The sequence below is a fragment of the Mytilus californianus genome, unplaced genomic scaffold (assembly GCF_021869535.1).
Source record: "Mytilus californianus isolate M0D057914Y unplaced genomic scaffold, xbMytCali1.0.p SCAF_10, whole genome shotgun sequence".
NCBI classification, from domain to species: Eukaryota; Metazoa; Mollusca; class Bivalvia; order Mytilida; family Mytilidae; genus Mytilus; species Mytilus californianus.
The window spans coordinates 76432968-76455045 of NW_026262582.1; the positions used below are offsets into that span (position 1 = coordinate 76432968).

The 22078-nt window shown below is 34.1% G+C and overlaps 1 protein-coding gene across 1 annotated transcript; it reads left to right on the forward strand.

The window, feature by feature from the left end:
• The first annotated feature begins 3381 nt into the window (after window positions 1-3381).
• LOC127718569 (heat shock 70 kDa protein 12A-like) lies at window positions 3382-18565 on the forward strand. Its single transcript, XM_052224631.1, has 5 exons — window positions 3382-3490; window positions 10390-10707; window positions 11108-11326; window positions 15769-15913; window positions 17315-18565. Exons 2-5 carry the CDS (start codon window positions 10399-10401, stop codon window positions 18364-18366), a joined length of 1725 nt encoding a protein of 574 aa, XP_052080591.1. The 5' UTR covers window positions 3382-3490; window positions 10390-10398; the 3' UTR covers window positions 18367-18565.
• Window positions 18566-22078: the final 3513 nt, after the last annotated feature.

The following is a 22078-nucleotide window of genomic DNA, read 5'->3' on the forward strand; positions in this document are numbered from 1 at the left end:
TATACTACTATTCCCGCACCCTCAGTGTCCCTAATGTCATTTTTGTGATATACTACTATTCCCGCACCCTCAGTGTCCCTAATGTCATTTTTGTGATATACTACTATTCCCGCACCCTCAGTGTCCCTAATGTCATTTTTGTGATATGCTACTATTCCTGCATCCTCTGTTTTCCTAATGTCATTTTTGTGATATACTACTATTCCCTTATCCTCCGTATTTCTAATGTCATTTTTGTGATATACTACTATTCCCGCACCCTCAGTGTCCCTAATGTCATTTTTGTGATATACTACTATTCCCGCACCCTCAGTGTCCCTAATGTCATTTTTGTGATATACTACTATTCCCGCACCCTCAGTGTCCCTAATGTCATTTTTGTGATATACTACTATTCCCTTATCCTCCGTTTACCTAATGTCATTTTCCGTTTTCCTAATGTCATTTTTGTGACATGATACTATTCCCACACCCCCTCCCCCCTTTTTTCTTAATGTCATTTTTGTCATATGCTACTATTCCCGCACCTTCCGTTTTCCTAATGTTAATTTTTGTGATATGCTACTATTTCCGAGCCCTCTGTTTTCCTAATGTCATTTTTGTGATTTGCTAATATTCCCACACCCTCGGTTTTTCTAATGTCATTTTTGTGATATACTACTATTCCCGAACCCTCCGTTTTCCTTATGTAATTTTTGTGATATGCTACTATTCCCACACCCTCAGTGCCCCTAATGTCATTTTTGTGATATACTACTATTCCCTTATCCTCCGGATCCGTTTTCCTAATATCATTTTTGTGAACAGGATACAGTGTATGTGATAACAGAAGGCAGTTAAGGAAGTCTTTAGTGTAATGAAGTATGTGGAATTACAGATTAACCGGGGAGAAAGCAAAATTACAACATTCTAACTGTTTGATAGATTGATTGTTTGATTTATACCCAGTGGCAAGTATTTCACTTACATTTAGTACGAGATCAATCAAATATAAATAACTAAACTAGGTAAATGTAAACAAAAGTAGAAAGATCGGAATGAGGGTTTGAAAATACTGCAAATGAAAGAAAATAGTATGTTTTATTGAACAATAATTGTCACCCTTCCAACCGATTCTTCATGGACCCGTACAATTTGTTTACAAGAGCAACTGTTTGAGCGTTGAGTTTGTAATTACATGAGCAAAACTGGTGTAGCCGAATCTGCTTACCCTTCCAGAGTACCTAAAATCACCCCGGGTTTATAGTTGGGCTCATGTTGCCAATCTTTAATTTTCTATGCTATGTTTATTTACTGTTAATTGTCATTTTTTTGTTGGTTTTTTTTTGCCATGGCTTTGTCAGTTTGTTTTCGACCCATGACTTTAATTATTTCTTTGGTATCCATCGGACAAGAGCAAGTTTATTGTCTCCATAGTAGGTTGATAAGTTTACCATGTTTACTTTGCATATTCACCGATTTAATTTCTTAAAATCACAGAAAAAAGAAATTAAAATCAAATGCAACACTTGATGGTTACAAATCATCAACGGACTAAATTAAATGTATCGTATTTATCAACGGACAGTTTATTTCTAATTTTATTAATCATTTTATTTAAATTACTGTATTAATATCACATTGCCATTATGTCTTTCCAGTGCTGTGTTAGAGATTTGAAGGTTACAATAAACCATTATATTTTATGGGCGCAGCCATTTTAGGGGGTAAATTCAGTAAATAGATATACGTCATCAAGGACCGCCCATTTGGGGGAGAGATTTCTGTATAAAACTGAAGACCTGTGTTGCAATGATTGGATACCGACCGTGCAAGGGCTGTATAGCCAGTCAAGGTCGTTAAAAACTTCCATTTGTTGTCAATGATTGGTAGATAAAGTTTTCAATAATTTTTTTTTTTGATTGGATGGATCAAAACTAAGGTTAAAGAAATAAATAAATAATGCTGAATGCATTTAAAAAAATTTAAAACAGGATTTAAAAGTGATGGGGTTATTGTAGGAATTAAGTGCGAAACTACAGTGTTTGTAAACTGTCCCAGGTTAGGGGAGGGTTGGGATCCCGCTAACCTGTTTAACCCCGCCACATTCTGTATGTATATGCCTGTCCCAAGTAAGGAGCCTGTAATTCAGTGGTTGTCGTTTGTTGATGTGTTACATATTTGTTTTTCGTTCATTTTTTGTACATAAATTAGGCCGTTGGTTTTCTCGTTTGAATTGTTTTACATTTGTCATTTCGGGGCCTTTAATAGCTGACGATGCGGTATGGGCTTTGCTCATTGTTGAAGGCCGTACGGTGACCTATATAGTTGGTAATTTCTGTGTCATTTGGTCTCTTGTGGAGAGTTGTCTCATTGGCAATCATATCACATCTTCTTTTTTTTATATATAAAGCCATGTGGACGGCCCAAAAATGCCGCATGACCCTATGTTTTGACGGTTGCAAAAGATGGGGCTACATTTGTACTTAAATGAATGATATATGAAAACTTCTAATTTCTAAAGGTAAAAAAGTTATAAATTTAATTGAACATGTAGGTTTACATTGAAGTTAACGGGAGATTTTTAACTGAATTTACCCGGCCTATATGAAGATAACATGGTATTCAGAATTACCGACCGTGCGAGGGCTTACCAGCCAGTCAACTTGAAGGTCGTTAAACACCACCAGTTAGAATTAAGAGTATGGCTAATCCTGATTGGTCGATATGTGCGCCCTTTATTTTTAATTATTAAACACTTTGTGCATTATGCATTATAACAAAGGCCAAATAAATTATTTTCCTTAGCCCTAACGGAACTGATAAGTCTTTTCAACGCTAGGATGAGACAAGTATTTTTAAGTGCAAAATTGATAGGCATGGGAGATAAGTACAAATTACATTAAGAAAAGCATCGGGAACCTATATTTTTTGGACCAAAAAATACTGTCCGAATACTTTTTCTTTAATTCTAGCAAAGTTTCGTTAAAAAAATCAACTTTCTGAAGTCTGTATCTCGAAAAAGGCTATCATTGTCGCCTATAGGGAAACTAATTGTTTATTTCAATCTGAAGGAGTTTTATATCGCCTTTCAGTTTTTATTAGACATTAAAAACATTTTGACTATTAAATCTTCTGTTGCCGTGTTCTTTTTGTAATAAAAGTTAAACAATTTGTCTAGATACTCAGTATTATTTCAAATGAAATATAAATACGGCAAATCATCAAATCAAACAAAATTTGCAGAACGTCTCTTAAACATTGATCTCCACGGACCCGAAGCTTATTCGTACCAACGGACTTTTCTACTGTGTAACTTCATAAATCCGAAGAAGTATAGTAAACCAAATGATGCCCTGGAAATTTGAAACCATTGATTTAAACATTTACCTATCGTTGGAATTTATCAAAGTTAGGTCATTTACACATGTTAAAGAAGTAATCACGTTTAAAAATAGTCGAAATGGAAAAATATTTTAACAATTGAAGACACTTAATTTGTTTTAAAAATGTGAGTATGTTGCTTCTGGTTCAAATGCTTTGCATTGCAACTTTTTGTAGTAGAAGTGACCTCTTGATCAATCAATTGACTGAGGTTTACGTTGTTTTACTGCTAATGTTACTTTCGGTTTATTTTCTCGGAGAACGTATACATTAAGGGGGAGGGTTGAGATCTCACAAAACATGTTTAACCCCGCCACATTTATGCGCCTGTCCCAAGTCAGGAGACTCTGGCCTTTACGTTCATTTAAATGTTTTGGAAATTAGTGTGACGTCCATTTTCGCTGAACAAGTACACATGTTTGTTTAGGAGCCAGCTGAGGACCGCCTCCTCGCTGTGTTAAAGACCCTTTCGTGGCCTTGGGCTGTTTGTTGCTTTTTGGTTGGGTTGTTGACATATTACCGGTTTCTATTCTCAATTTTATGATATACTGTCTGTTTTTCTACTATCCGGATTTTCATGTTTACGTTTGTTGGAGAGAGAGAGAGAGAGAGAGAGAGAGAGAGAGAAAATTCAAATAATGTATATTAACCTTTGAGAACAAAAAAAAAACCCCGAAATCTATAAAAACTTTGATGCACGAAAATAACCGTATACCTGAGTATGGAACGCCAAAACTGTCTTAGTATGCCCATTTTCATTATATGATGTGCGTTTACCTTTACATGATGTGCACTTGTCATTATATGATGTGCGAAAACCTTTATATGGTGTCCAGTTGACATTATATGATGTACAAACATACTTATATGATGTGCAAATATACTTATATGATGTGCAAATGTACCTATATGATGTGCAAACATCCTTATAGGATGTGCAAATATACTTATATGATGTGCAAATGTACTTATATGATGTGCAAATGTACTTATATGATGTGCAAATGTACTTATATGATGTGTAAATATACTTATATGATGTGCAAATATACTTATATGATGTGCAAAGATCCTTATATCTGATGTGCAAATATACTTATATGATGTGCAAATATCCTTATATGATTTGCAAATATCCTTAAATGATGTGCATTTGTCCTTATATTATGTGCAAACATCTTTATATGATGTGCTTGTGTCATTATATTATGTGCATGTAACATTATATGATGTGGTTCGGACTACTTCATTATATGATGTCAAAACGTACTTATATGATATATGCTTTCATCGTTGTTATGGTCAATAAACATGATCACGATTAGAACGATTACTGTCTACGTCATAACTGATTCCGATCTGCTTCACCGGAATTACGGCTCGCTCAAATCTGTAACTATTGTTTGTAAAATGGATGAGATTTTAAAAGAGATAAACCTTGTCACGTTGGTACCTCGTTTTAAAGATGAAAAAATCACATCTGATATTGTTGGAAAGTTGTCAAAATATGAATTGCAAAGTTAGAAATTTAATGGATGAGTCTACAATAATGAACATACGGTTAAAATGATTAAATTATGGGTCCTCGACTGTGTACCGAGAACCTGGATTTCAAATAATTGATCTACCAGAGGATATTCTGCTTTTTTTTTTGAAACCCAGTCTATTGTTTCTGATCTACCAGCTCCAGCCTGGTATCAGCTTCCGAAAGTGCAATTTATAGAAAAAATGAGACAATGGAATTTAATAAAAGTCAACGTTTCAAACATTTCCTTGGAAGATTTTAGATCCATTAATACAGGAGCTAGTTGAAGAATTTCTCTGCTATGACGAAAATATGATAAAACAATTTTTTTTTGCAAACGACAGCAATTCCGATACGATTGTTCCCTCTTTTTGAATTGCTGCTTTATCTTAATTCATTTCCTATACCAATTAAATCACAGTCATTTTTAAAAGTATTTCAAAACAATAGTTATAGAAATTTTGTACTCATGAATAATTATACTGGAATGGATGGTTGATTGAATGATTTATTTGTATTTAACGCCACTTTCAGCACTATCGTGCTATTTCGTGGCGGTCAGTATTTTTTGGTGGAGGAAGCCGGAGTGCCCGGAGAGAACCACCGACCTTCGGTAGGAAAACTGACAATTCTAGTCAATTTAAGATTGGACTCGAGCGTAACTGCCACGTGCGGGATTCGAACTCACAACTTAAGTTTTGACAGGCTAGTGATACAGTTGTTTGACTACTTAGACCACACCGCCACCTCGGCCCCCTCGGTATAGATGAAAGGAGATATGGAAAAAAAATTAAATTGTTTTGTTTTCTGTGACTTTCCTAAAGCTTTTGACAAAGTTTGGTACAGAGGCCTTATATCTAAACTAAAAGATTATGTGTATTTACGGAAGCTTGTTACATTTGATTGAAAATTATCTACATGATAGAAAACAGAGTAGTATTGCATAATTCGTCTTCTTCCTTCTGTAATGTTTTAGCTGGTGTTCCTCAGGGATCAGTTATGGTCCCTCTTCTCTTTGACTTATATATTAATGATACTGCTGATAAGCTTACATCACTGTATCGGCTATTTGCTGATGACACATCATTCAGTTATTCTGGTAACGATGGAGAACAGATTAGATATGTTATGGATCCGACCTGAAAGAGCTGGATGTTTGGTCTACTAAATGGCTTATGTCATTTAACCCTGATAAAACCGAAATTATGATTTTCTCAAATATTGAGATTCCAGACCTCAGCTTTTCCTTAAATTACGACGACTAGGGGAGGGGGGTTAACGACCTTGAGTACCCATGAGGGTCTTGCACGGTCGGTTCCTTAAATGGTAAAAATATCCCTTTATGAGATGTACTTTCTTAAATGGTAAAACTATCCCTTTAAGTACGTCATCTCATAAGCACCGAGGAGATAATTTCAGTAGTGACGCAAAATGGAACAATCATATTGAAAATATAATTATAAGTGTAAATAAACACTTGAATGTTTACGTAAACTTAAATACCGACTATCTCGAAACAACTTAGATAAACTGTACCTAGTTTTTTATTCGACCCATTTTTGAATATGCCACGGAAGTGTGGGATAAAATTTGCAATAAGAGGCCACAAGAATTGTAACCGGTCTACCAATTTTCACTAAAACTGAAACCTTATACTCTGAGGTTGGCTGGGAATCTCTTTTTGAAAGAAGAAGAAGACGAAAATTACAGATGTTTTATAATATGAACCAAAACCATGCACCAGAGTACCTAATATGTAATCTTGTACCTCCATGTATACAAAGTACAACCAACTATCCGTTGCGAAATGGTCATGACATTATTGTAGACTTTCCTTTACAACTGAATCGTTTATTCCCTCCACAATACGTGAGTGGAATAAACTTGATCCAAAATTTCGCAGCGTCGACTCTATATCTAATTTAAGAAAGAATTGAAATGTGATAGTCTCCTAAGTAAAGTTGAAACGTTTTATTTGTACGGCCCGAGGAAATTGAATATTATTTTAATGCAATTGCGATGCTCCGCTTCATTCTTAAACTATGACAATTTTCGAGCTAACATTATAAATGATCCTTCTTGCTAATGTGGGTCAGATATTGAGGATGTTCATCATTTTTTTTTTTAAATGTTTGATTCAAAATTTCTTGAAAAAGACATTATTTGTTTAAGAAGGGAAGCAAACAAAAAAGATTGTTTCCATTGAAAATGTCTTTCCTATTTAGAGTTAGTTACTTCTATAAGAAGTTAATACACAAATTTTAAGTGTGTTCATTTTTTGTAAATTTTGTATTGCTGATCATTTAAAATAGCAGTTCAAGTTTCTCTTTACATATAACGTTTCTCAAGATATTAGTAAAAAAGAAGCAAAAATGGACAAAAATCGGACATTGGAAGGGTAATAACTCCTGTAAGTCACCGATCATTTGTAACCTAAAAAAGGGGATATTAGGAAAATGGAAAGGGTATCCAATTTTTTATACGAACGCAAACATTTGCGGCCGTATAATGGTATGGCGATGTCGTCGTTGTCGTCGTCCGAAGTCATTTGGTTTCCAGACAATAACTTGCGTATAAGTGTATGGATCTCTTTCAAAATTGTTCTACAAGGTTCCATACCAAAAAAGAAGTTTGGGATTGATTTTTGGAGGTATTGTCTTAACTGTTTAGGAATAAGAGGCCAAAAACAAGCATTTTTCTTGTTTCAGGAAAATAAATCGAAATTTGTTTACAAAATTTAAGCAATTCTGTATTTCAAATTTTTTAACATGCAAATATGATAGCTTATATGATGAATACACTAAATCCTAAATCAATATCTGATTATTTAGCAGGTGTATATTACACTTGATTCAGATGTCATATCTGTATCTCTTATGGCATCATTTTTGGCTTCAATCTTCATTTCAATATTTGTTTTATGTAAGTCATGACCATCTTCTGTTTGTTTATTGGACACGAAGAAAGACAATATCAGAGATTATTGGTTTAGTCTCTTAGTTTTTGCAGGTTTTCGAAGCTTTCCATATAGTAAAAAAAACTTATAATACACTTCCATCTACTGTAAACAAAATATAATGTTTTGGCTCGAAAGATGTTAATTTTTTTTCGCCTTGCTCCGCTCGCCTCAATTTTTAAGATAAAAATTCCTAAGTTTCAACATGTTCTTCCAGGACAGTATTTTTCATTTGAAGTTAAAATTGAATGAAGATGTGGTAAATATCAATGAGACCATAACCGGCATATCCAAATAAAGTTTTTTAAAGTCGCAAACGACTTCCACAACTAAAGTTCTAGATCCACTACTGATGCAATATTTTATACTTATAATAGAAAAAGAAATTGTATTCATTTTTTTGTTATAACGGACAGAAGTATTGAGAAATGTATGTGCGTGTGGGGTGCCTTTGGAAAGGGGGAGGGGGGTGTCTTTTCTTCTTCAATGTGGGGACTTGAAAAAATAAGAGTAATTCCAATGTTTCCTCCAAGGTTCCCCAATGAAAGAAAATTAGTAGTCCCTTGGTAGTTAATTTATAATTTCAGTAATGTTTAAGAGAGCTACCATTTGATTTTTATGGAGGGGGGGGTAGGATGAAATTTGAAAAAATAAAATTAAAAGCCACCGTTGCAAACTGAATCTCCCCGAACTAAACCGTTATCGAGAAATAAAAATTATTTCAAGGGTTCACAATTTTGGTATGCTTGGAGGGACTAATATTTACAAAACATTATTTTTTACTTGTATAAAATGAGTTAAAAGTCATAACAAGATCCAAAATCAATATGAAAAAGCTAGGGCTAACTATTTGGGCATTGCTATAGATTGTGTATTGCTCACCATTTCAACTGTTTACAGTCCCCCCCCCTCGAAGAAAAATGAACGGTCGGTACCTTAGCCCTTTTAACAGTTCGGTGCATTGAGTCTGGAGGTTTGTATATAAGCGAGATTTAAGTCCCAAAGACCTCTGGATGATTGTGGGAAGATCCTTTTATGTTGCGGGTAGCTGTCTAGTTGAAGCTGTAATAAAAATGTGAGCAAACGAAATTAAAAAAAACTGCTCGCAAATGTAATGATTTTTACGTGTAAATGTAAGTGCAAATGTAATGCATCCCATATCTCCTTTCATCCATCCCGGTATAATTATGCATGCGTAGAAACTTTTATAGCTTATAATATAAAATACTGTTTAAAATGACTGTGACTTAAATGGTATAGCAATACAGCTAAAGTTCCTTTATCAAATTTTTGGCAGAGGAGGAAAATCTTTCAACTAGCTCCTTTTTTAATGGATCTAAATCTTCCTCCAAAATGTTTGAAACGTTGATTTTAGTTAAATTGCACTGTGTAATTTTTTCAATGAATTGCACTGTCTCACTTTTTCTATAACTTGCACTTTCGGAAGCTGATACGAGGCTGGAGCTGCTAGATCAGAAACAGTAAACTTTCATTAAAAAAGCAGGATAATCTCAGGTAGATCAAATATTTGAACTCCAGGTACAGTCGAGTACCCATAATATCAATCTAATTAAAATTCATATCTATATAAACTGGCGTGCTCGTACACATATGAGTATAACGAAATCAGAGAACTATATCTTAATTAGATTGCCATAATATAATCCACTTAACCGTATGTTAACTATTTTATAGACCCATCGATAAAACATACACTTTGCAATTCATATTTTGACAATTTTCCAACAATATCAGATGTGATTTTTTCATCTTTGAAACGAAGTAGCAACGTGGCAAGGTTTATCTCTTTTAAATCTCATCCATTTTCCAAACGATAGTTACAGATTTGAGCCGTAATTCCGGGAAGCAGATCGGAATCAGTTAGGACGTAGACATTAATCGTTCTAATCGTGATCATGTTTATTGACCATAACAACGATGAAAGCACATCATATAAGTACGTTTAGACATCATATAATGAACTAATCCGAACCACATCATATAATGTTACATGCACATAATATAATGACACAAGCACATCATATAAAGATGTTTGCACATAATATAAGGAAAAATGCACATCATATAAGGATATTTGCACATCATATAAGTATATTTGCACATCATATAAGGATCTTTGCACATCATATAAGTACATTTGCACATCATATAAGTACATTTGTACACCATATAAGTATATTTGCACATCATATAAGTACATTTGCACATCATATAAGTATATTTGTACATCATATAAGGATGTTTGTACATCATATAAGTATATTTGCACATCATATAAGTATATTTGCACATCATATAATGACAAGTGCACATCATATAAAGGTAAATGCACATCATATAATGAAAATGGGCATAATAAGACAGTTTTGGCGTTCCATACCTGAGTCTCTGAATGACATTAATACTGATTAGTATATGTACGTAACATTGTACATACCCTTGTCCTTTGGTGTTTGGTGAATATTTGTTTCATTGGAAATCATACCACATCTTTTCTTATTTTGTCAATGTATTCTATTTGCAGATTACGACAATGGAACATTCGAACTACATGATGGTCGCAGCTTTAGATTTTGGTACAACCTATAGCGGTTATGCCTTCTCTTTTAGGAACGATTTTGAAACCGATCCGTTAAAAATACAAGCAAATCCAGTATGGATGACTGGAAGTTCTCAATTTATGTCACTTAAAACTCCAACCTGTCTCCTATTAGACAAAGACCAAAAGTTTGTAGCATTCGGATTCCAAGCAGAGAATATGTATGCAGAGTGTGTATTGGACGAACTGCAAGATGATTTTTATTATTTTCATCGTTTTAAAATGTACCTGCACAGCAATAAGGTATTTAATTTTGGAAGACCACAAGTGAGAGATACTATAAGACACGATACTCAGCATCGTGTCTCTGAATACATTGTTTCTCATATAAAATAAATATAAGATAGAAATTTCACGCTATATCTTCTTTTATAATGTCGTATTATAATTATAACATTGAAAAACTTTATACATTTCAAACCTGAAAATGTTGACATCTTTCTCCATCATTTGCCAGCATTATCTACTAATTCAAAATATTGATGATGACAATTAAAGGGAATCCACTATTCGAAAACGGAATTATAAGTTCAAAGTTTAAAATCAAATCAGATGATGTAATTATTTTTAGACTTGCCCATCAATGATAATAATGTTATTCAAGAAAAAAGAATATGGGATAATCATGTCTTAAATATTTCAGAACATTACAAGCACGATGGTTTTGGAAGATATAACAGGAAAGACTCTGTCGGCTTTCGATGTTTTCAAATTGTCTATAAAAGCTCTAGTAAACCATCTATTGGAAACTTTAGACAAACAAGGGACTGGTGTAAAACATGAAGAAGTTCAATGGGTCCTTACTGTTCCTGCTATATGGACAGATACAGCTAAACAGTTCATGAGGTCTAGTGCTGAGGAGGTAACTCTAAATAATGAACTCTTAGCAGCTGACTTATCAATATTTAAATTCCATTTATGATATAGACATAATCACATTCCATAATGCAGGCGTCACACTGTCCCGGACTTAACACCATACGAATATGGAATTTTAAATTTTGCACGAAGATGGCCCCGATCTTGGTCAACAGCCAATCATTAGCCAAAACAAGTACGATGCCTACAGAAGACCACACGATGGCACCCGAACCACACACGAAGGCAACACAATGATGTGAATTTTTATTAAAAATTTTCCCCGCAGGACACACGAATGCCACACGATGGCTACACAACATCGTATTTAGAGGACGATGCGTTCGAACCAGGCATGGGGCGAATTACATTGCAATGTAATGCATTACATTACAATTACTTGGACAAAACCAGCATTATATTACAATTACAATTACAATTACATGTATTTTGGAAAGTAATGCATTAAATTACAATTACTTTACCAAAGTAATGCATTATATTACACATTACATTTTATAAATTTTATTATCAAAAGAAACATGTATACAACATTTTATACTGCAATCGTGGTAACTATTAAATAGATATTATAAAAATCCTTTCGTTGCCCTATTAAACCAAATGACAAAACTGTCAAGCAGACGTGATTAGCTTCCTGAAGGTTATCAAACAAATTTTGACAAACGTCCTTGGCCTTATTCTGTATCAATTTAGATGTTTCCTGCTTGGAATTTGAAATTTTAAGTTAAGCTTTTCTATAAAGTTCTTAAACTTTTGACTTTCAACTGTTGAAAATTGGAGTAAATCACTTCTAGCAATATACTCGAAAAGTGAATCTATAGCTTCGAATTACAGGTAAATATCAAGATGTCAGTCCTTAAGAGGACCCCCTAATCCCTAATGTTGTTTTAGTCTATTTATCAAATGTTGGAGAAACGTGATCACACCCTTTGTTTTGCTTTGGGTCATTTAATTAATTGATATTTCTGAATACCAGATGGGCTTACAAAATTTGCCAAGGTTGAGTGTTCTTCTGGTCAGGTTTTTATATTTCGTAGTATACATCTCTGTGTTTTCTCAAAAAAGAAATAACAGAAATGTTGTAAGGAATTTATTCTTCCATGATGATTTTTGATTATATTGTTAACTTAATCTCAATGTTAATTAATTACTTTAGAATCACAAATTCACTTTTGTCAAAAGAAAGGAATTGATTGCTATACAAATTAATTAGTGGTTTTTGTAAGGTGTCAATTATCAATCATTCAACTTATTTCTTCTATCTTTAAATATATATGTATAGGTTTTTCAATGACTATAATGGTATATGAAAATGACTGCAAATAAAAAATAATATTACTTCTGTATGTTTATAAAATAGATCTGTTTTAATTTTTAGTGTAAATGTTTTAGTATTAAGGTAAGATGAAGAAAATCATTAGTTTTACAACAGTTCAAATCTACACTGTTTGTTAATCCTTTAACTAGACATTGATTTGTGTTTTATTTTCCTATTTTCTTAAAGGAAAGAATAAAACAGTAGTACTTATTATCCCTGAAATTTGAATAAATATATAGCACTATCAGACAAGAAGTAATGCTATGTAATGCCATGTAATGCATAAATTACATGCATTTTTGTAATGTAATGCAAAAAATTTGGGCATTACACATTACATGCATTACTTAGGGAAATGTAATGCATTACAGGGCATTACAATTACAAATTAGCATTACCCCATGCCTGGTTCGAACTAGGTCACGAAGGCGTCACGAGACCTACCGATGGCATAAAACATACGGTCTACCGTTGGAAATTAAGTTTAATTACCGTATTGTTTGTCCTTCATTCTCACTTAAGGCCACACCAATTTACTGTTTAGTTCTTTGGATTTTTAAATGGAAAAAAAGGCTGAACGAGCGATTCTTTTTCTTTTTCTTTTTTTATCATAATGCCATTTTTTCTGGCGAAGAGAATTTTATGGAGCGTGTGACTTTTTTTAAATTTATTCTCCATAAAATTGTTATATCAAGCGAAGGAAAGACCGTACACCATATATTGATCAACTTACTTTCAAGTCTGATCATTCTGTAATAGCTAAAATGAGATTAAGTGCACATTCCCTTGAAACAGAAAGATGGAGATAATAACAGAACAGTTTGAAATGAAAGATTACTTTAAAAGTAAAATAGCAAAATACCGAACTCCAAGGAAAATTCAAAACGAAAAGTTCTTTATCAAATGACAAAATCAAAAGCTCAACACTGCATTTTATATTTCGCATCTTCTGTCAGATCTGATATTTCAAATAAATCTTCGAATGGCGTTGATTGAGCATTCTACTACTGTTTTTTTTTCAGTAGGTTTTGCCCTTGACAGTGAGCCGATACAACAAAACCGGTCGACATTTCTTCTAACTTGTCATTCTGTTCCCGATTATTTAACATAATTCTTGGTGGGGCAAATTTTTTTTAACAAAAAATAGTTTTGTCCAAAATTGATGCGGCAGAATCCAAAGAACGAAAGATCAATTTGGTTTGTCCTTAGAAGTTATTTTAATTTTGAAGTTAAAGAAATTTTCAATAAAAATTTCAAAAACAAAATTTATTACTCCATACACATTTTTCTTTAATATGTTTGAGTTGAAATACAATATGTGAAAATAATTTGTTCATCATCACAATGTGTCTATGTATTGATTTTACTGTCACTGCTTTGTGTGAATAATTACCGGATCATCCTGTTCTACCATGGCACCGAACCAGACTTTGAGGTAAAGTAGTGAACCAGGTATTTTCTAATTTACCTCCCCTCATAGGTTCCGTTGTTCCTTGCCCTCTCATGGTAAACATCCAGGATTACTTTGTCATTTCTCCATGCCCCTGTAGTGACATTCTGGTTCTGGTTCTCTAAGTCCATCAGGTTGATGAGGGTGGCTAGATTTCTCAGTCTGATGAAATTGTGAAAGATCGCACAAGTTGTGATGATTTTTTTGCATATCTCTGGTTCATGGGTCTCAGCAAAACTCTAAATTTGTGTGCTAGAATACCAAAGGCATTCTCCATTACACGCCAGGCGCTTGAGTGTCTGTAGTTAAATATTCTCTCATAATGCTCCATGTTTCTAATGGTAAACGGGTTAACCAGGCGCATGTTGATCCCAAAAGCATTGTCCTCTACTATGTAGTATGGGACAGGAACGTCATCACCAGGTAACAACCTATGTTTTCAGGATGATTGAATATGTTGTTTGGACTTTCCATGCCTTCCTTTAGTTCTGACCCATTGAATATACTGGCATCGTTGATGGAACAACCAGAGCCGACACCAATCCAGAGAAACTTGTAGTCTGCGTCGACCAGGGCCATGGAAACAATGGAGAAGAACTCCTTGTTGTTTCTGTCCACAAAGCCAACATCACAAGGACAGGTGACCGCCACATGCTTGCCATCCAGAGCACCACATCCGTGTGGAAATTGCCGTCTCCTCTCAAACTGCTGTTCAGCAACGGCAGCACACTCCTCAGTTGTAGTAAGACACTGGATCACTTCAGCAGCTGTCTCAGCTTTGATTGCCTCGCAGTCTCCGGATCCATTGATGATAAGGGAGATCGTGTTTGGAGCAACTCTGAAGTTGTAGGACAGGCTTGGGTAATTGTCACCACAGGTCAGGTGTTGTAAAGGATTTGGCAGCTTGAGACCAGGAGGCAGAGACATTCTGTACCATGTGTCCTTCTCTATTCTTCATTCAACCCTTCGCAGAACCTCATCGCAGAGGCCTCTGGGAAGTCTCGTGTGGTTGAAGAAGGCATTCTCATCTTCTGTCTACAACTCCTTAAGTACAGTGCTTTAAGTGGGCATAGTGTTCTCTTCTTATGTCAGACAGCCATTTCTATACCCACATAGACCTCAGTTGCCTCCTTTGCCTCTGTTTCCCGGTTTTCCTTAGTATATTGTCGGCGTGAGGCGAGAAATTCCAGATGACAACAATGATCACATGAAGTAAAGATGACACGATTTGACAAGATATCCTAACGATGGCCCTAAGAAGGGCAAAAGGGACATACGAATTCGACACAAAAATGAATCTTCCCAAAGATTTTCGAAAATGTTTTGGCACGCCAAAGATTTAATTTGGCAGCTGATCATTAACGGGATTTATATGTTGGTGATGGGGACATTTCATTGTTTGAAATTTGTTCATGAGATATTCCTGAATAAAAGCCACCAGAAGGTTTATGACTAGTTAACTCTTTTCAAAGTGGTATGTAACAGAATGAAAGTTAAATACCAAATTATAAAAGGAAAATATTAAAAGGATGAGACAATTCATTCAAATTGGTGATCTGCCTGAGTTATTTGAAAAGTTGACTCTCGTGATGTATATTGTGACATGTTCCAAGAAGTCCCATTTGTTTAAAAAAAACTATGTTTTTATTTGTAGGCTGGTATAAACCCCGATAAACTAATTCTTGCACTTGAACCAGAAGCAGCATCTATTTTATGTCAGTATTTACCAATTACCAAGTCTGAAATGGGATTTACAATGTCTAAGATAGGAACAGAATATATGGTTGTTGATCTAGGAGGTAAATAACACTTCAATTTGTTGTAAATTGAATTTTAAATGAGTTTGTGCATATAATATCATCGACACACGTTTTATATAAAAGTCGGTATACATATTATACAATCGACACAAGTTTTACATAAATGTCGGTACATAAAAAAATAATCGACACAAGTTCTATAAACATGATAAAAAAATCAGTGTATGTTATATTTTATTTTGGATCTTCACAGGGGATATGTGCTCATATTCCCTGTCAGTGTTTTATATCTCATCAGCCGCCAGGCGAAGGGGATATAGGGCACCGACAAGGAATATGAGCCCATATCCCCTGTGGAGCCCGATTAAAAATTATATTATGCTGGAGTGTCATCGTTTTCAACACTTAGTACCATTTTTATCTTTACTTCCTTCACAGAGAAATGAGCAAATCAAATTGCAGGATTAACCGGGATATTTCATCTGTCCTCTCATTAAATAATTCAAAATTTGGTGACTATGTTGAAAAAAACTCATTATAAATGCTAGGATTAAAATTGAACGTATATGTCCTATCGAAAAAATAAAAGGATACCACAGATTCAGGTAATAAAATTGAGAATGGAAAAGGAGAATGTGTCAAAGAGACAAGAATAAAGTCTGCCTCATATCTTGACGTACATTCAGCTATTGACAATGAGGGTCGGTTGAAAATAGAACTTTGCGACAAAAGAGGTGATTTAATCTTCCCAGTTATGAACTCTATTTTCTATGTAGTCCAGTAGTACCTATGCAGGATGCCTAAATATAGATATGAACCATTTCCAACCACTGAAAAATGAAAGAGACAAAATATGAAATTAACTTCCCTTGGTGTATTGTCAAAACGTAAAATAGACAGTAGTTTTAACGATATGGGTTACGCTAGAGACTATAGAAGTGGATTCGGAAATGGTTGTCAACTTGCAACTAACGTTGCGCGTTGATTATCGTTTACAAATCCACCACTTTTTATACATTTGCATTATCCTGTCCATTTTACCACGTATTTGACTCTACAAAATTAGATTTATCACCGAGTGTGTACTTACATGAATAACACGACGAATGTCACATGCGGAGCAGGATCTACTTACTCTTCCGGGGATCTGAGATCACCCCCGGTTTTTGGTGGGGTTCATGTTGCTCTGGTATTTGACGTTTAGTTTTTCTATTTTGCGTTTTGTAATCTCTTGTTTGTCTTTGGGTCGTTTTTCGAGTTTTTTTTGCAATGGCATTGTCAGTTTGTCATCGACTTTTGAGTTTGAATATCCTTTGGTAAAGTCCGCCTGTCTTTTATAACTGATATTAAGATTTGCAATTGAAACGCGTGCCATAAAATGACAGGCGAGAAGTTTTACAAATGCATATTATGTGATATTATAGTATTTTCAATTATCAGGAGGTACTGCTGATATTACTGTCCATGAGAAGGTAGAGAAAGATCAACTCAAAGAAAAACACCGAGCTACAGGAAGCAATTGTGGCGGAACGTCGGTAGACAACAGATTTTTTATTTTGCTGGAGAATATATTTGGTAAACAGTTGATGGAATCACTAAAGAAAGAGGATCCATTGGCTTATTTGGACATCGAGAGAGGATTTGAAGCTGCAAAAAGGAATATCGACCCCAACAATAAAGTTAAAGTAACAATGACTATTCCATTTACAACTCTTGATAAATTATGCAAAGAAATCAACAATAAAGGGCTGGAAACATTAGTGAAAGCTTCAGATTATGCAAACGAAATTAAGCTACATGGTGACAAAATACGCTTTAATGTTGGTTTAATTATAAATTTATTCCAGCCTTCCATTGATAGTGTTATATCATTGATGAGGGAGGTTCTTAGTACAAAAGGGGTCACTCATTTCCTAATGGTTGGAGGGTTTTCAGAATGTAACTTATTACAAAATGAAATCCGCAAATCCTTCCCTGGGAAACGAATTATCATACCAAAGGATGCTGGATTGTCTGTTTTGAAAGGGGCTGTGTTATTTGGTCATCGTCCCGATTATATCAAATCACGAATAATGCCTAGAAGCTATGGTGTAATGACAAGCCTTCTTTTTGATTCACGGAAGTTTGACGAGAAATACCGTGTTGTTATGGATGGCGAGGAAAGATGCGACAAAATATTTTCCTTGATTGCTTCAGTAGACGACAGCGTAGAAGCTGGGACAAAAGTTGAGAAGTCGTATTTTACTCCATTCCCTAATCAAGAAAAGATGGACTTCAATGTTTACGTTTCGACCGAAGCTAATCCATGCTATGTCGACGAAGAAGGCTGTAAACATCTGTGTACGCCCACAATAGAATTCCCAGACATTTGTCCAGACAAACGTTGGGTTGACGTAGAATTCGAACTCGGAAACACGGAAATCAAAATGATTGCCAAAGACAGGAAATCAGGAAAACAAATTAAGGCACAGATCAACCTTCTCCACCCATAATATTTAGACAGATAATGCAAATGAGACTTCTGTCTCTTTCAAATATTCAATTCTCAATTTTTAATTAATTATTCATATACATAATCTGTTTTATTTGTAGTACGTATTATATGGTAAGTTAGTAAACGTCATGCATATACTTATAAAAACTCATTGTGTTTCTGTACTTACAAAGCCATGACGGGTAACTCTACATTAAAACATTACGCATCTATAAAATCTAAGTCACACATTAGTCCGATCTCAGATATGCTTTCTTCTAGTTTGCATTTGGAAGTCGCAATGCATTAGAATATATGTATATTAGGTTTGAAAAAAAACTATTAAAATTTAAGAATTCTTAGTGATATAAAATGAACTGAAACAGAAGGGCGTATGTTATCCGAAACTCACTTTACTGTCGTCAAAGTTAGTAATTAGGCCCCTGCTGAAAGAGTATTTGCAAGTATCTGCATAACGAAAAGGTACAAACCTAGGGGTATACACTCACACTTACAGTTAAAACACAAAATAAAACAAAATCAAGTTTGTACAAATAAAAGAAGAAAGAACCGGGCCTTTAACAGCAAACTACTGGTACGTTATTGGATTTGCTCAAGTTCGATCAATGACTATAAAAGTAACTTTGACCAGCGTCCTTGTGGTATCTGATTGATAGTTATCTCATTGATAATCATACCACATCTCCTTTTATTAAAAGAAATACTTAGACTAATTATTATTTTTCTAAATGCATGAAGTCTTTTTGAGACTTAATCATGACATATTCAATGAATTTGACTTGACTAAGTCATAAGTTGCTATTGATTGTGGATAATAATTACTCTAACTCAACATTTTAACCTTCATACTTAATCATTGTATATAAAAATAATAAGATGTGGTATGTGCCAATGAGACAACTCTCATCAAAGATGAAATTGACATAGACGGTAAGGAATTATTATAAGTCACTTTACGGCCTTCAACATTGAGCAAAATACATACCGCAAATCAAGCTATAAAAGGACCCAAAATGAAATATGGAAAATAAATCAGACCAGAAAAATTAAGGCCTGTATTATGTAAAAAAATAATAAACGAAAAACAATTATGGTAAACAGCAACAAACGAAAACCACTGACTTACTGGCTCCTGACTTGGGAAAGGCACACACATAATGTGGCGGGTTAAATATGTTTTCTAGGCGTGACAATCCTTTTAGATGTTAATTCTTTATCAAAGTTTTCATGCATATCCATGTTTATCATTAAAATGTTAAACTGATATGGCCTGATTTCGTTTCTTTCGTGTTAATGGAATGGGTTGGGTGATTGTCTCAATGGTAAAACTAAAAAACTCTCCCTTAGAGTTAAATTGTCGGTCCTTACACAAATAGAGATATCACGGATTAAACGTAAACACGACTACACAACATGAACTATTCTATAAATTGTCTGTTTGCTGTAAGATATGCTTCGTGTATATGCTGTTGTTCAGACAATCTGAAAGTAAACAGCCATACTATTGGACCTCCATGCTATACTTTTTTGAAATTTTCACTGTCCTGATAATCAAAATAGAAATTTACTTGCTATTCCATTTTTTCATTAAAACGTAAAACGACTCATTTCCAATTTTGGTCTTTGTATGTGAAAAATGAATAAAAAATGAAGGATTGACTCAATGGTAAAATCACACAGCTCTCCTTTAGATGGTCGGTTTTCTCCTTTAGATGGTCGGTTCTCTCCTTTAGATGGTCGGTTTTCTCCTTTAGATGTCGGTTCTCTCTTTTAGATGTCGCTTCTCTCCTTCAGATGGTCGGTTCTCTCCTTTAGATGGTCGGTTCTCTCCTTTAGATGGTCGGTTCTCTCCTTTAGATGGTCGGTTCTCTCCATTAGATGGTCGGTTCTCTCCTTTAGATGGTCGGTTCTCTCCTTTAGATGGTCGGTTCTCTCCTTTAGATGGTCGGTTCTCTCCTTTAGATGGTCGGTTCTCTCCTTTAGATGGTCGGTTCTCTCCTTTAGATGGTCGGTTAAGCGGGGAGGCGACACAATTGGAAAAATCATTTGTTAAACATTAACAATACAGCAACATAACAATATTGAAAGACAGAAACAGCTTTTTGGAGTAGGTTCATTTTTTTTCAGAATGATACATTTTTATTGGCACAAAGAAAGCAACTGGTGTATTATTAGATAGCCAATCTCTATGTCATGCACTTCATTACTTAGTCCGTATTTACATGTATCAGTATTTACGTGTATCGGTCTTTCATATATATCGGTCTTTTCATGTAACGGTAATAGCATGTATCGGTATTTAAATATGTATCAGTATTTACATGTATCAGTATTTACATGTATCAGTATTTACATGTATCAGTATTTACATGTAGTGGTATTTACATGTATCAGTATTTACATGTAGTGGTATTTACATGTATCAGTATTTACATGTATCAGTATTTACATGTAGTGGTATTTACATGTATCAGTATTTACATGTAGTGGTATTTACATGTATCAGTATTTACATGTAGTGGTATTAATATGTATCAGTACTTACATGTAGTGGTATTTACATGTATCAGTATTTACATGTAGTGGTATTAATATGTATGAGTATTTACATGTAGTGGTATTTACATGTATCAGTATTTACATGTATCAGTATTTAAATGTAGTGGTATTAATATGTATCAGTATTTACATGTAGTGGTATTTACATGTATCAGTATTTACATGTAGTGGTATTTACATGTATCAGTATTTACATGTATCAGTATTTACATGTAGTGGTATTAATATGTATCAGTATTTACATGTAGTGGTATTTACATGTATCAGTATTTACATGTATCAGTATTTACATGTAGTGGTATTAATATGTATCAGTATTTACATGTAGTGGTATTTACATGTATCAGTATTTACATGTAGTGGTATTTACATGTATCAGTATTTACATGTAGTGGTATTAATATGTATCAGTATTTACATGTAGTGGTATTTACATGTATCAGTATTTACATGCATGTAATGGTATTTACATGTATCGGTATTTACATGTATCAGTATTTTTATGTAGTGGTATTTACATGTATCGGTATTTACATGTAGTGGTATTTACATGTAGTGGTATTAATATGTATCAGTATTTACATGTAGTGGTATTAATATGTATCAGTATTTACATGTAGTGGTATTAATATGTATCAGTATTTACATGTAGTGGTATTTACATGTATCGGTATTTACATGTATCAGTATTTACATGTAGTGGTATTAATATGTATCAGTATTTACATGTAGTGGTATTTACATGTATCGGTATTTACATGTATCAGTATTTACATGTAGTGGTATTAATATGTATCAGTATTTACATGTAGTGGTATTTACATGTATCAGGTATTCGATACGAACCGAATACCTGCATTGGAAGAGTTATTTTTGTTTAAACCGAATAGTTTTGTATTGTTATACATGTTATATGAATAGATCAAAAATATTATAAAAATGCTTGTAGGCTTTATTATTGACTAAGTTTAATCGTCGGCTAGCTGCATTGGTATTATACGCCTTTTTAACATGTCAACAAGCTCTTGTCTAAGACAAATAAATAAGTCATAAACATGCCTACTTAATTGTATCGCCTTTCTTCCAAATAAAACATATTTTTAATCTTGACACCAAGTTGATCAGCTGCTCATTGAAGGTCGACTGGTAGA

Bases quoted from the DNA above. Each gene is read 5' to 3' on its own strand.
- LOC127718569 (XM_052224631.1), top strand. From the start codon at position 10,399: ATGGAACATTCGAACTACATGATGGTCGCAGCTTTAGATTTTGGTACA. The intron at 11,327-15,768 runs GTAACTCTAAAT...TTTTATTTGTAG, and splicing joins TGAGGTCTAGTGCTGAGGAG to GCTGGTATAAACCCCGATAA. The intron at 15,914-17,314 runs GTAAATAACACT...TTCAATTATCAG, and splicing joins TATGGTTGTTGATCTAGGAG to GAGGTACTGCTGATATTACT.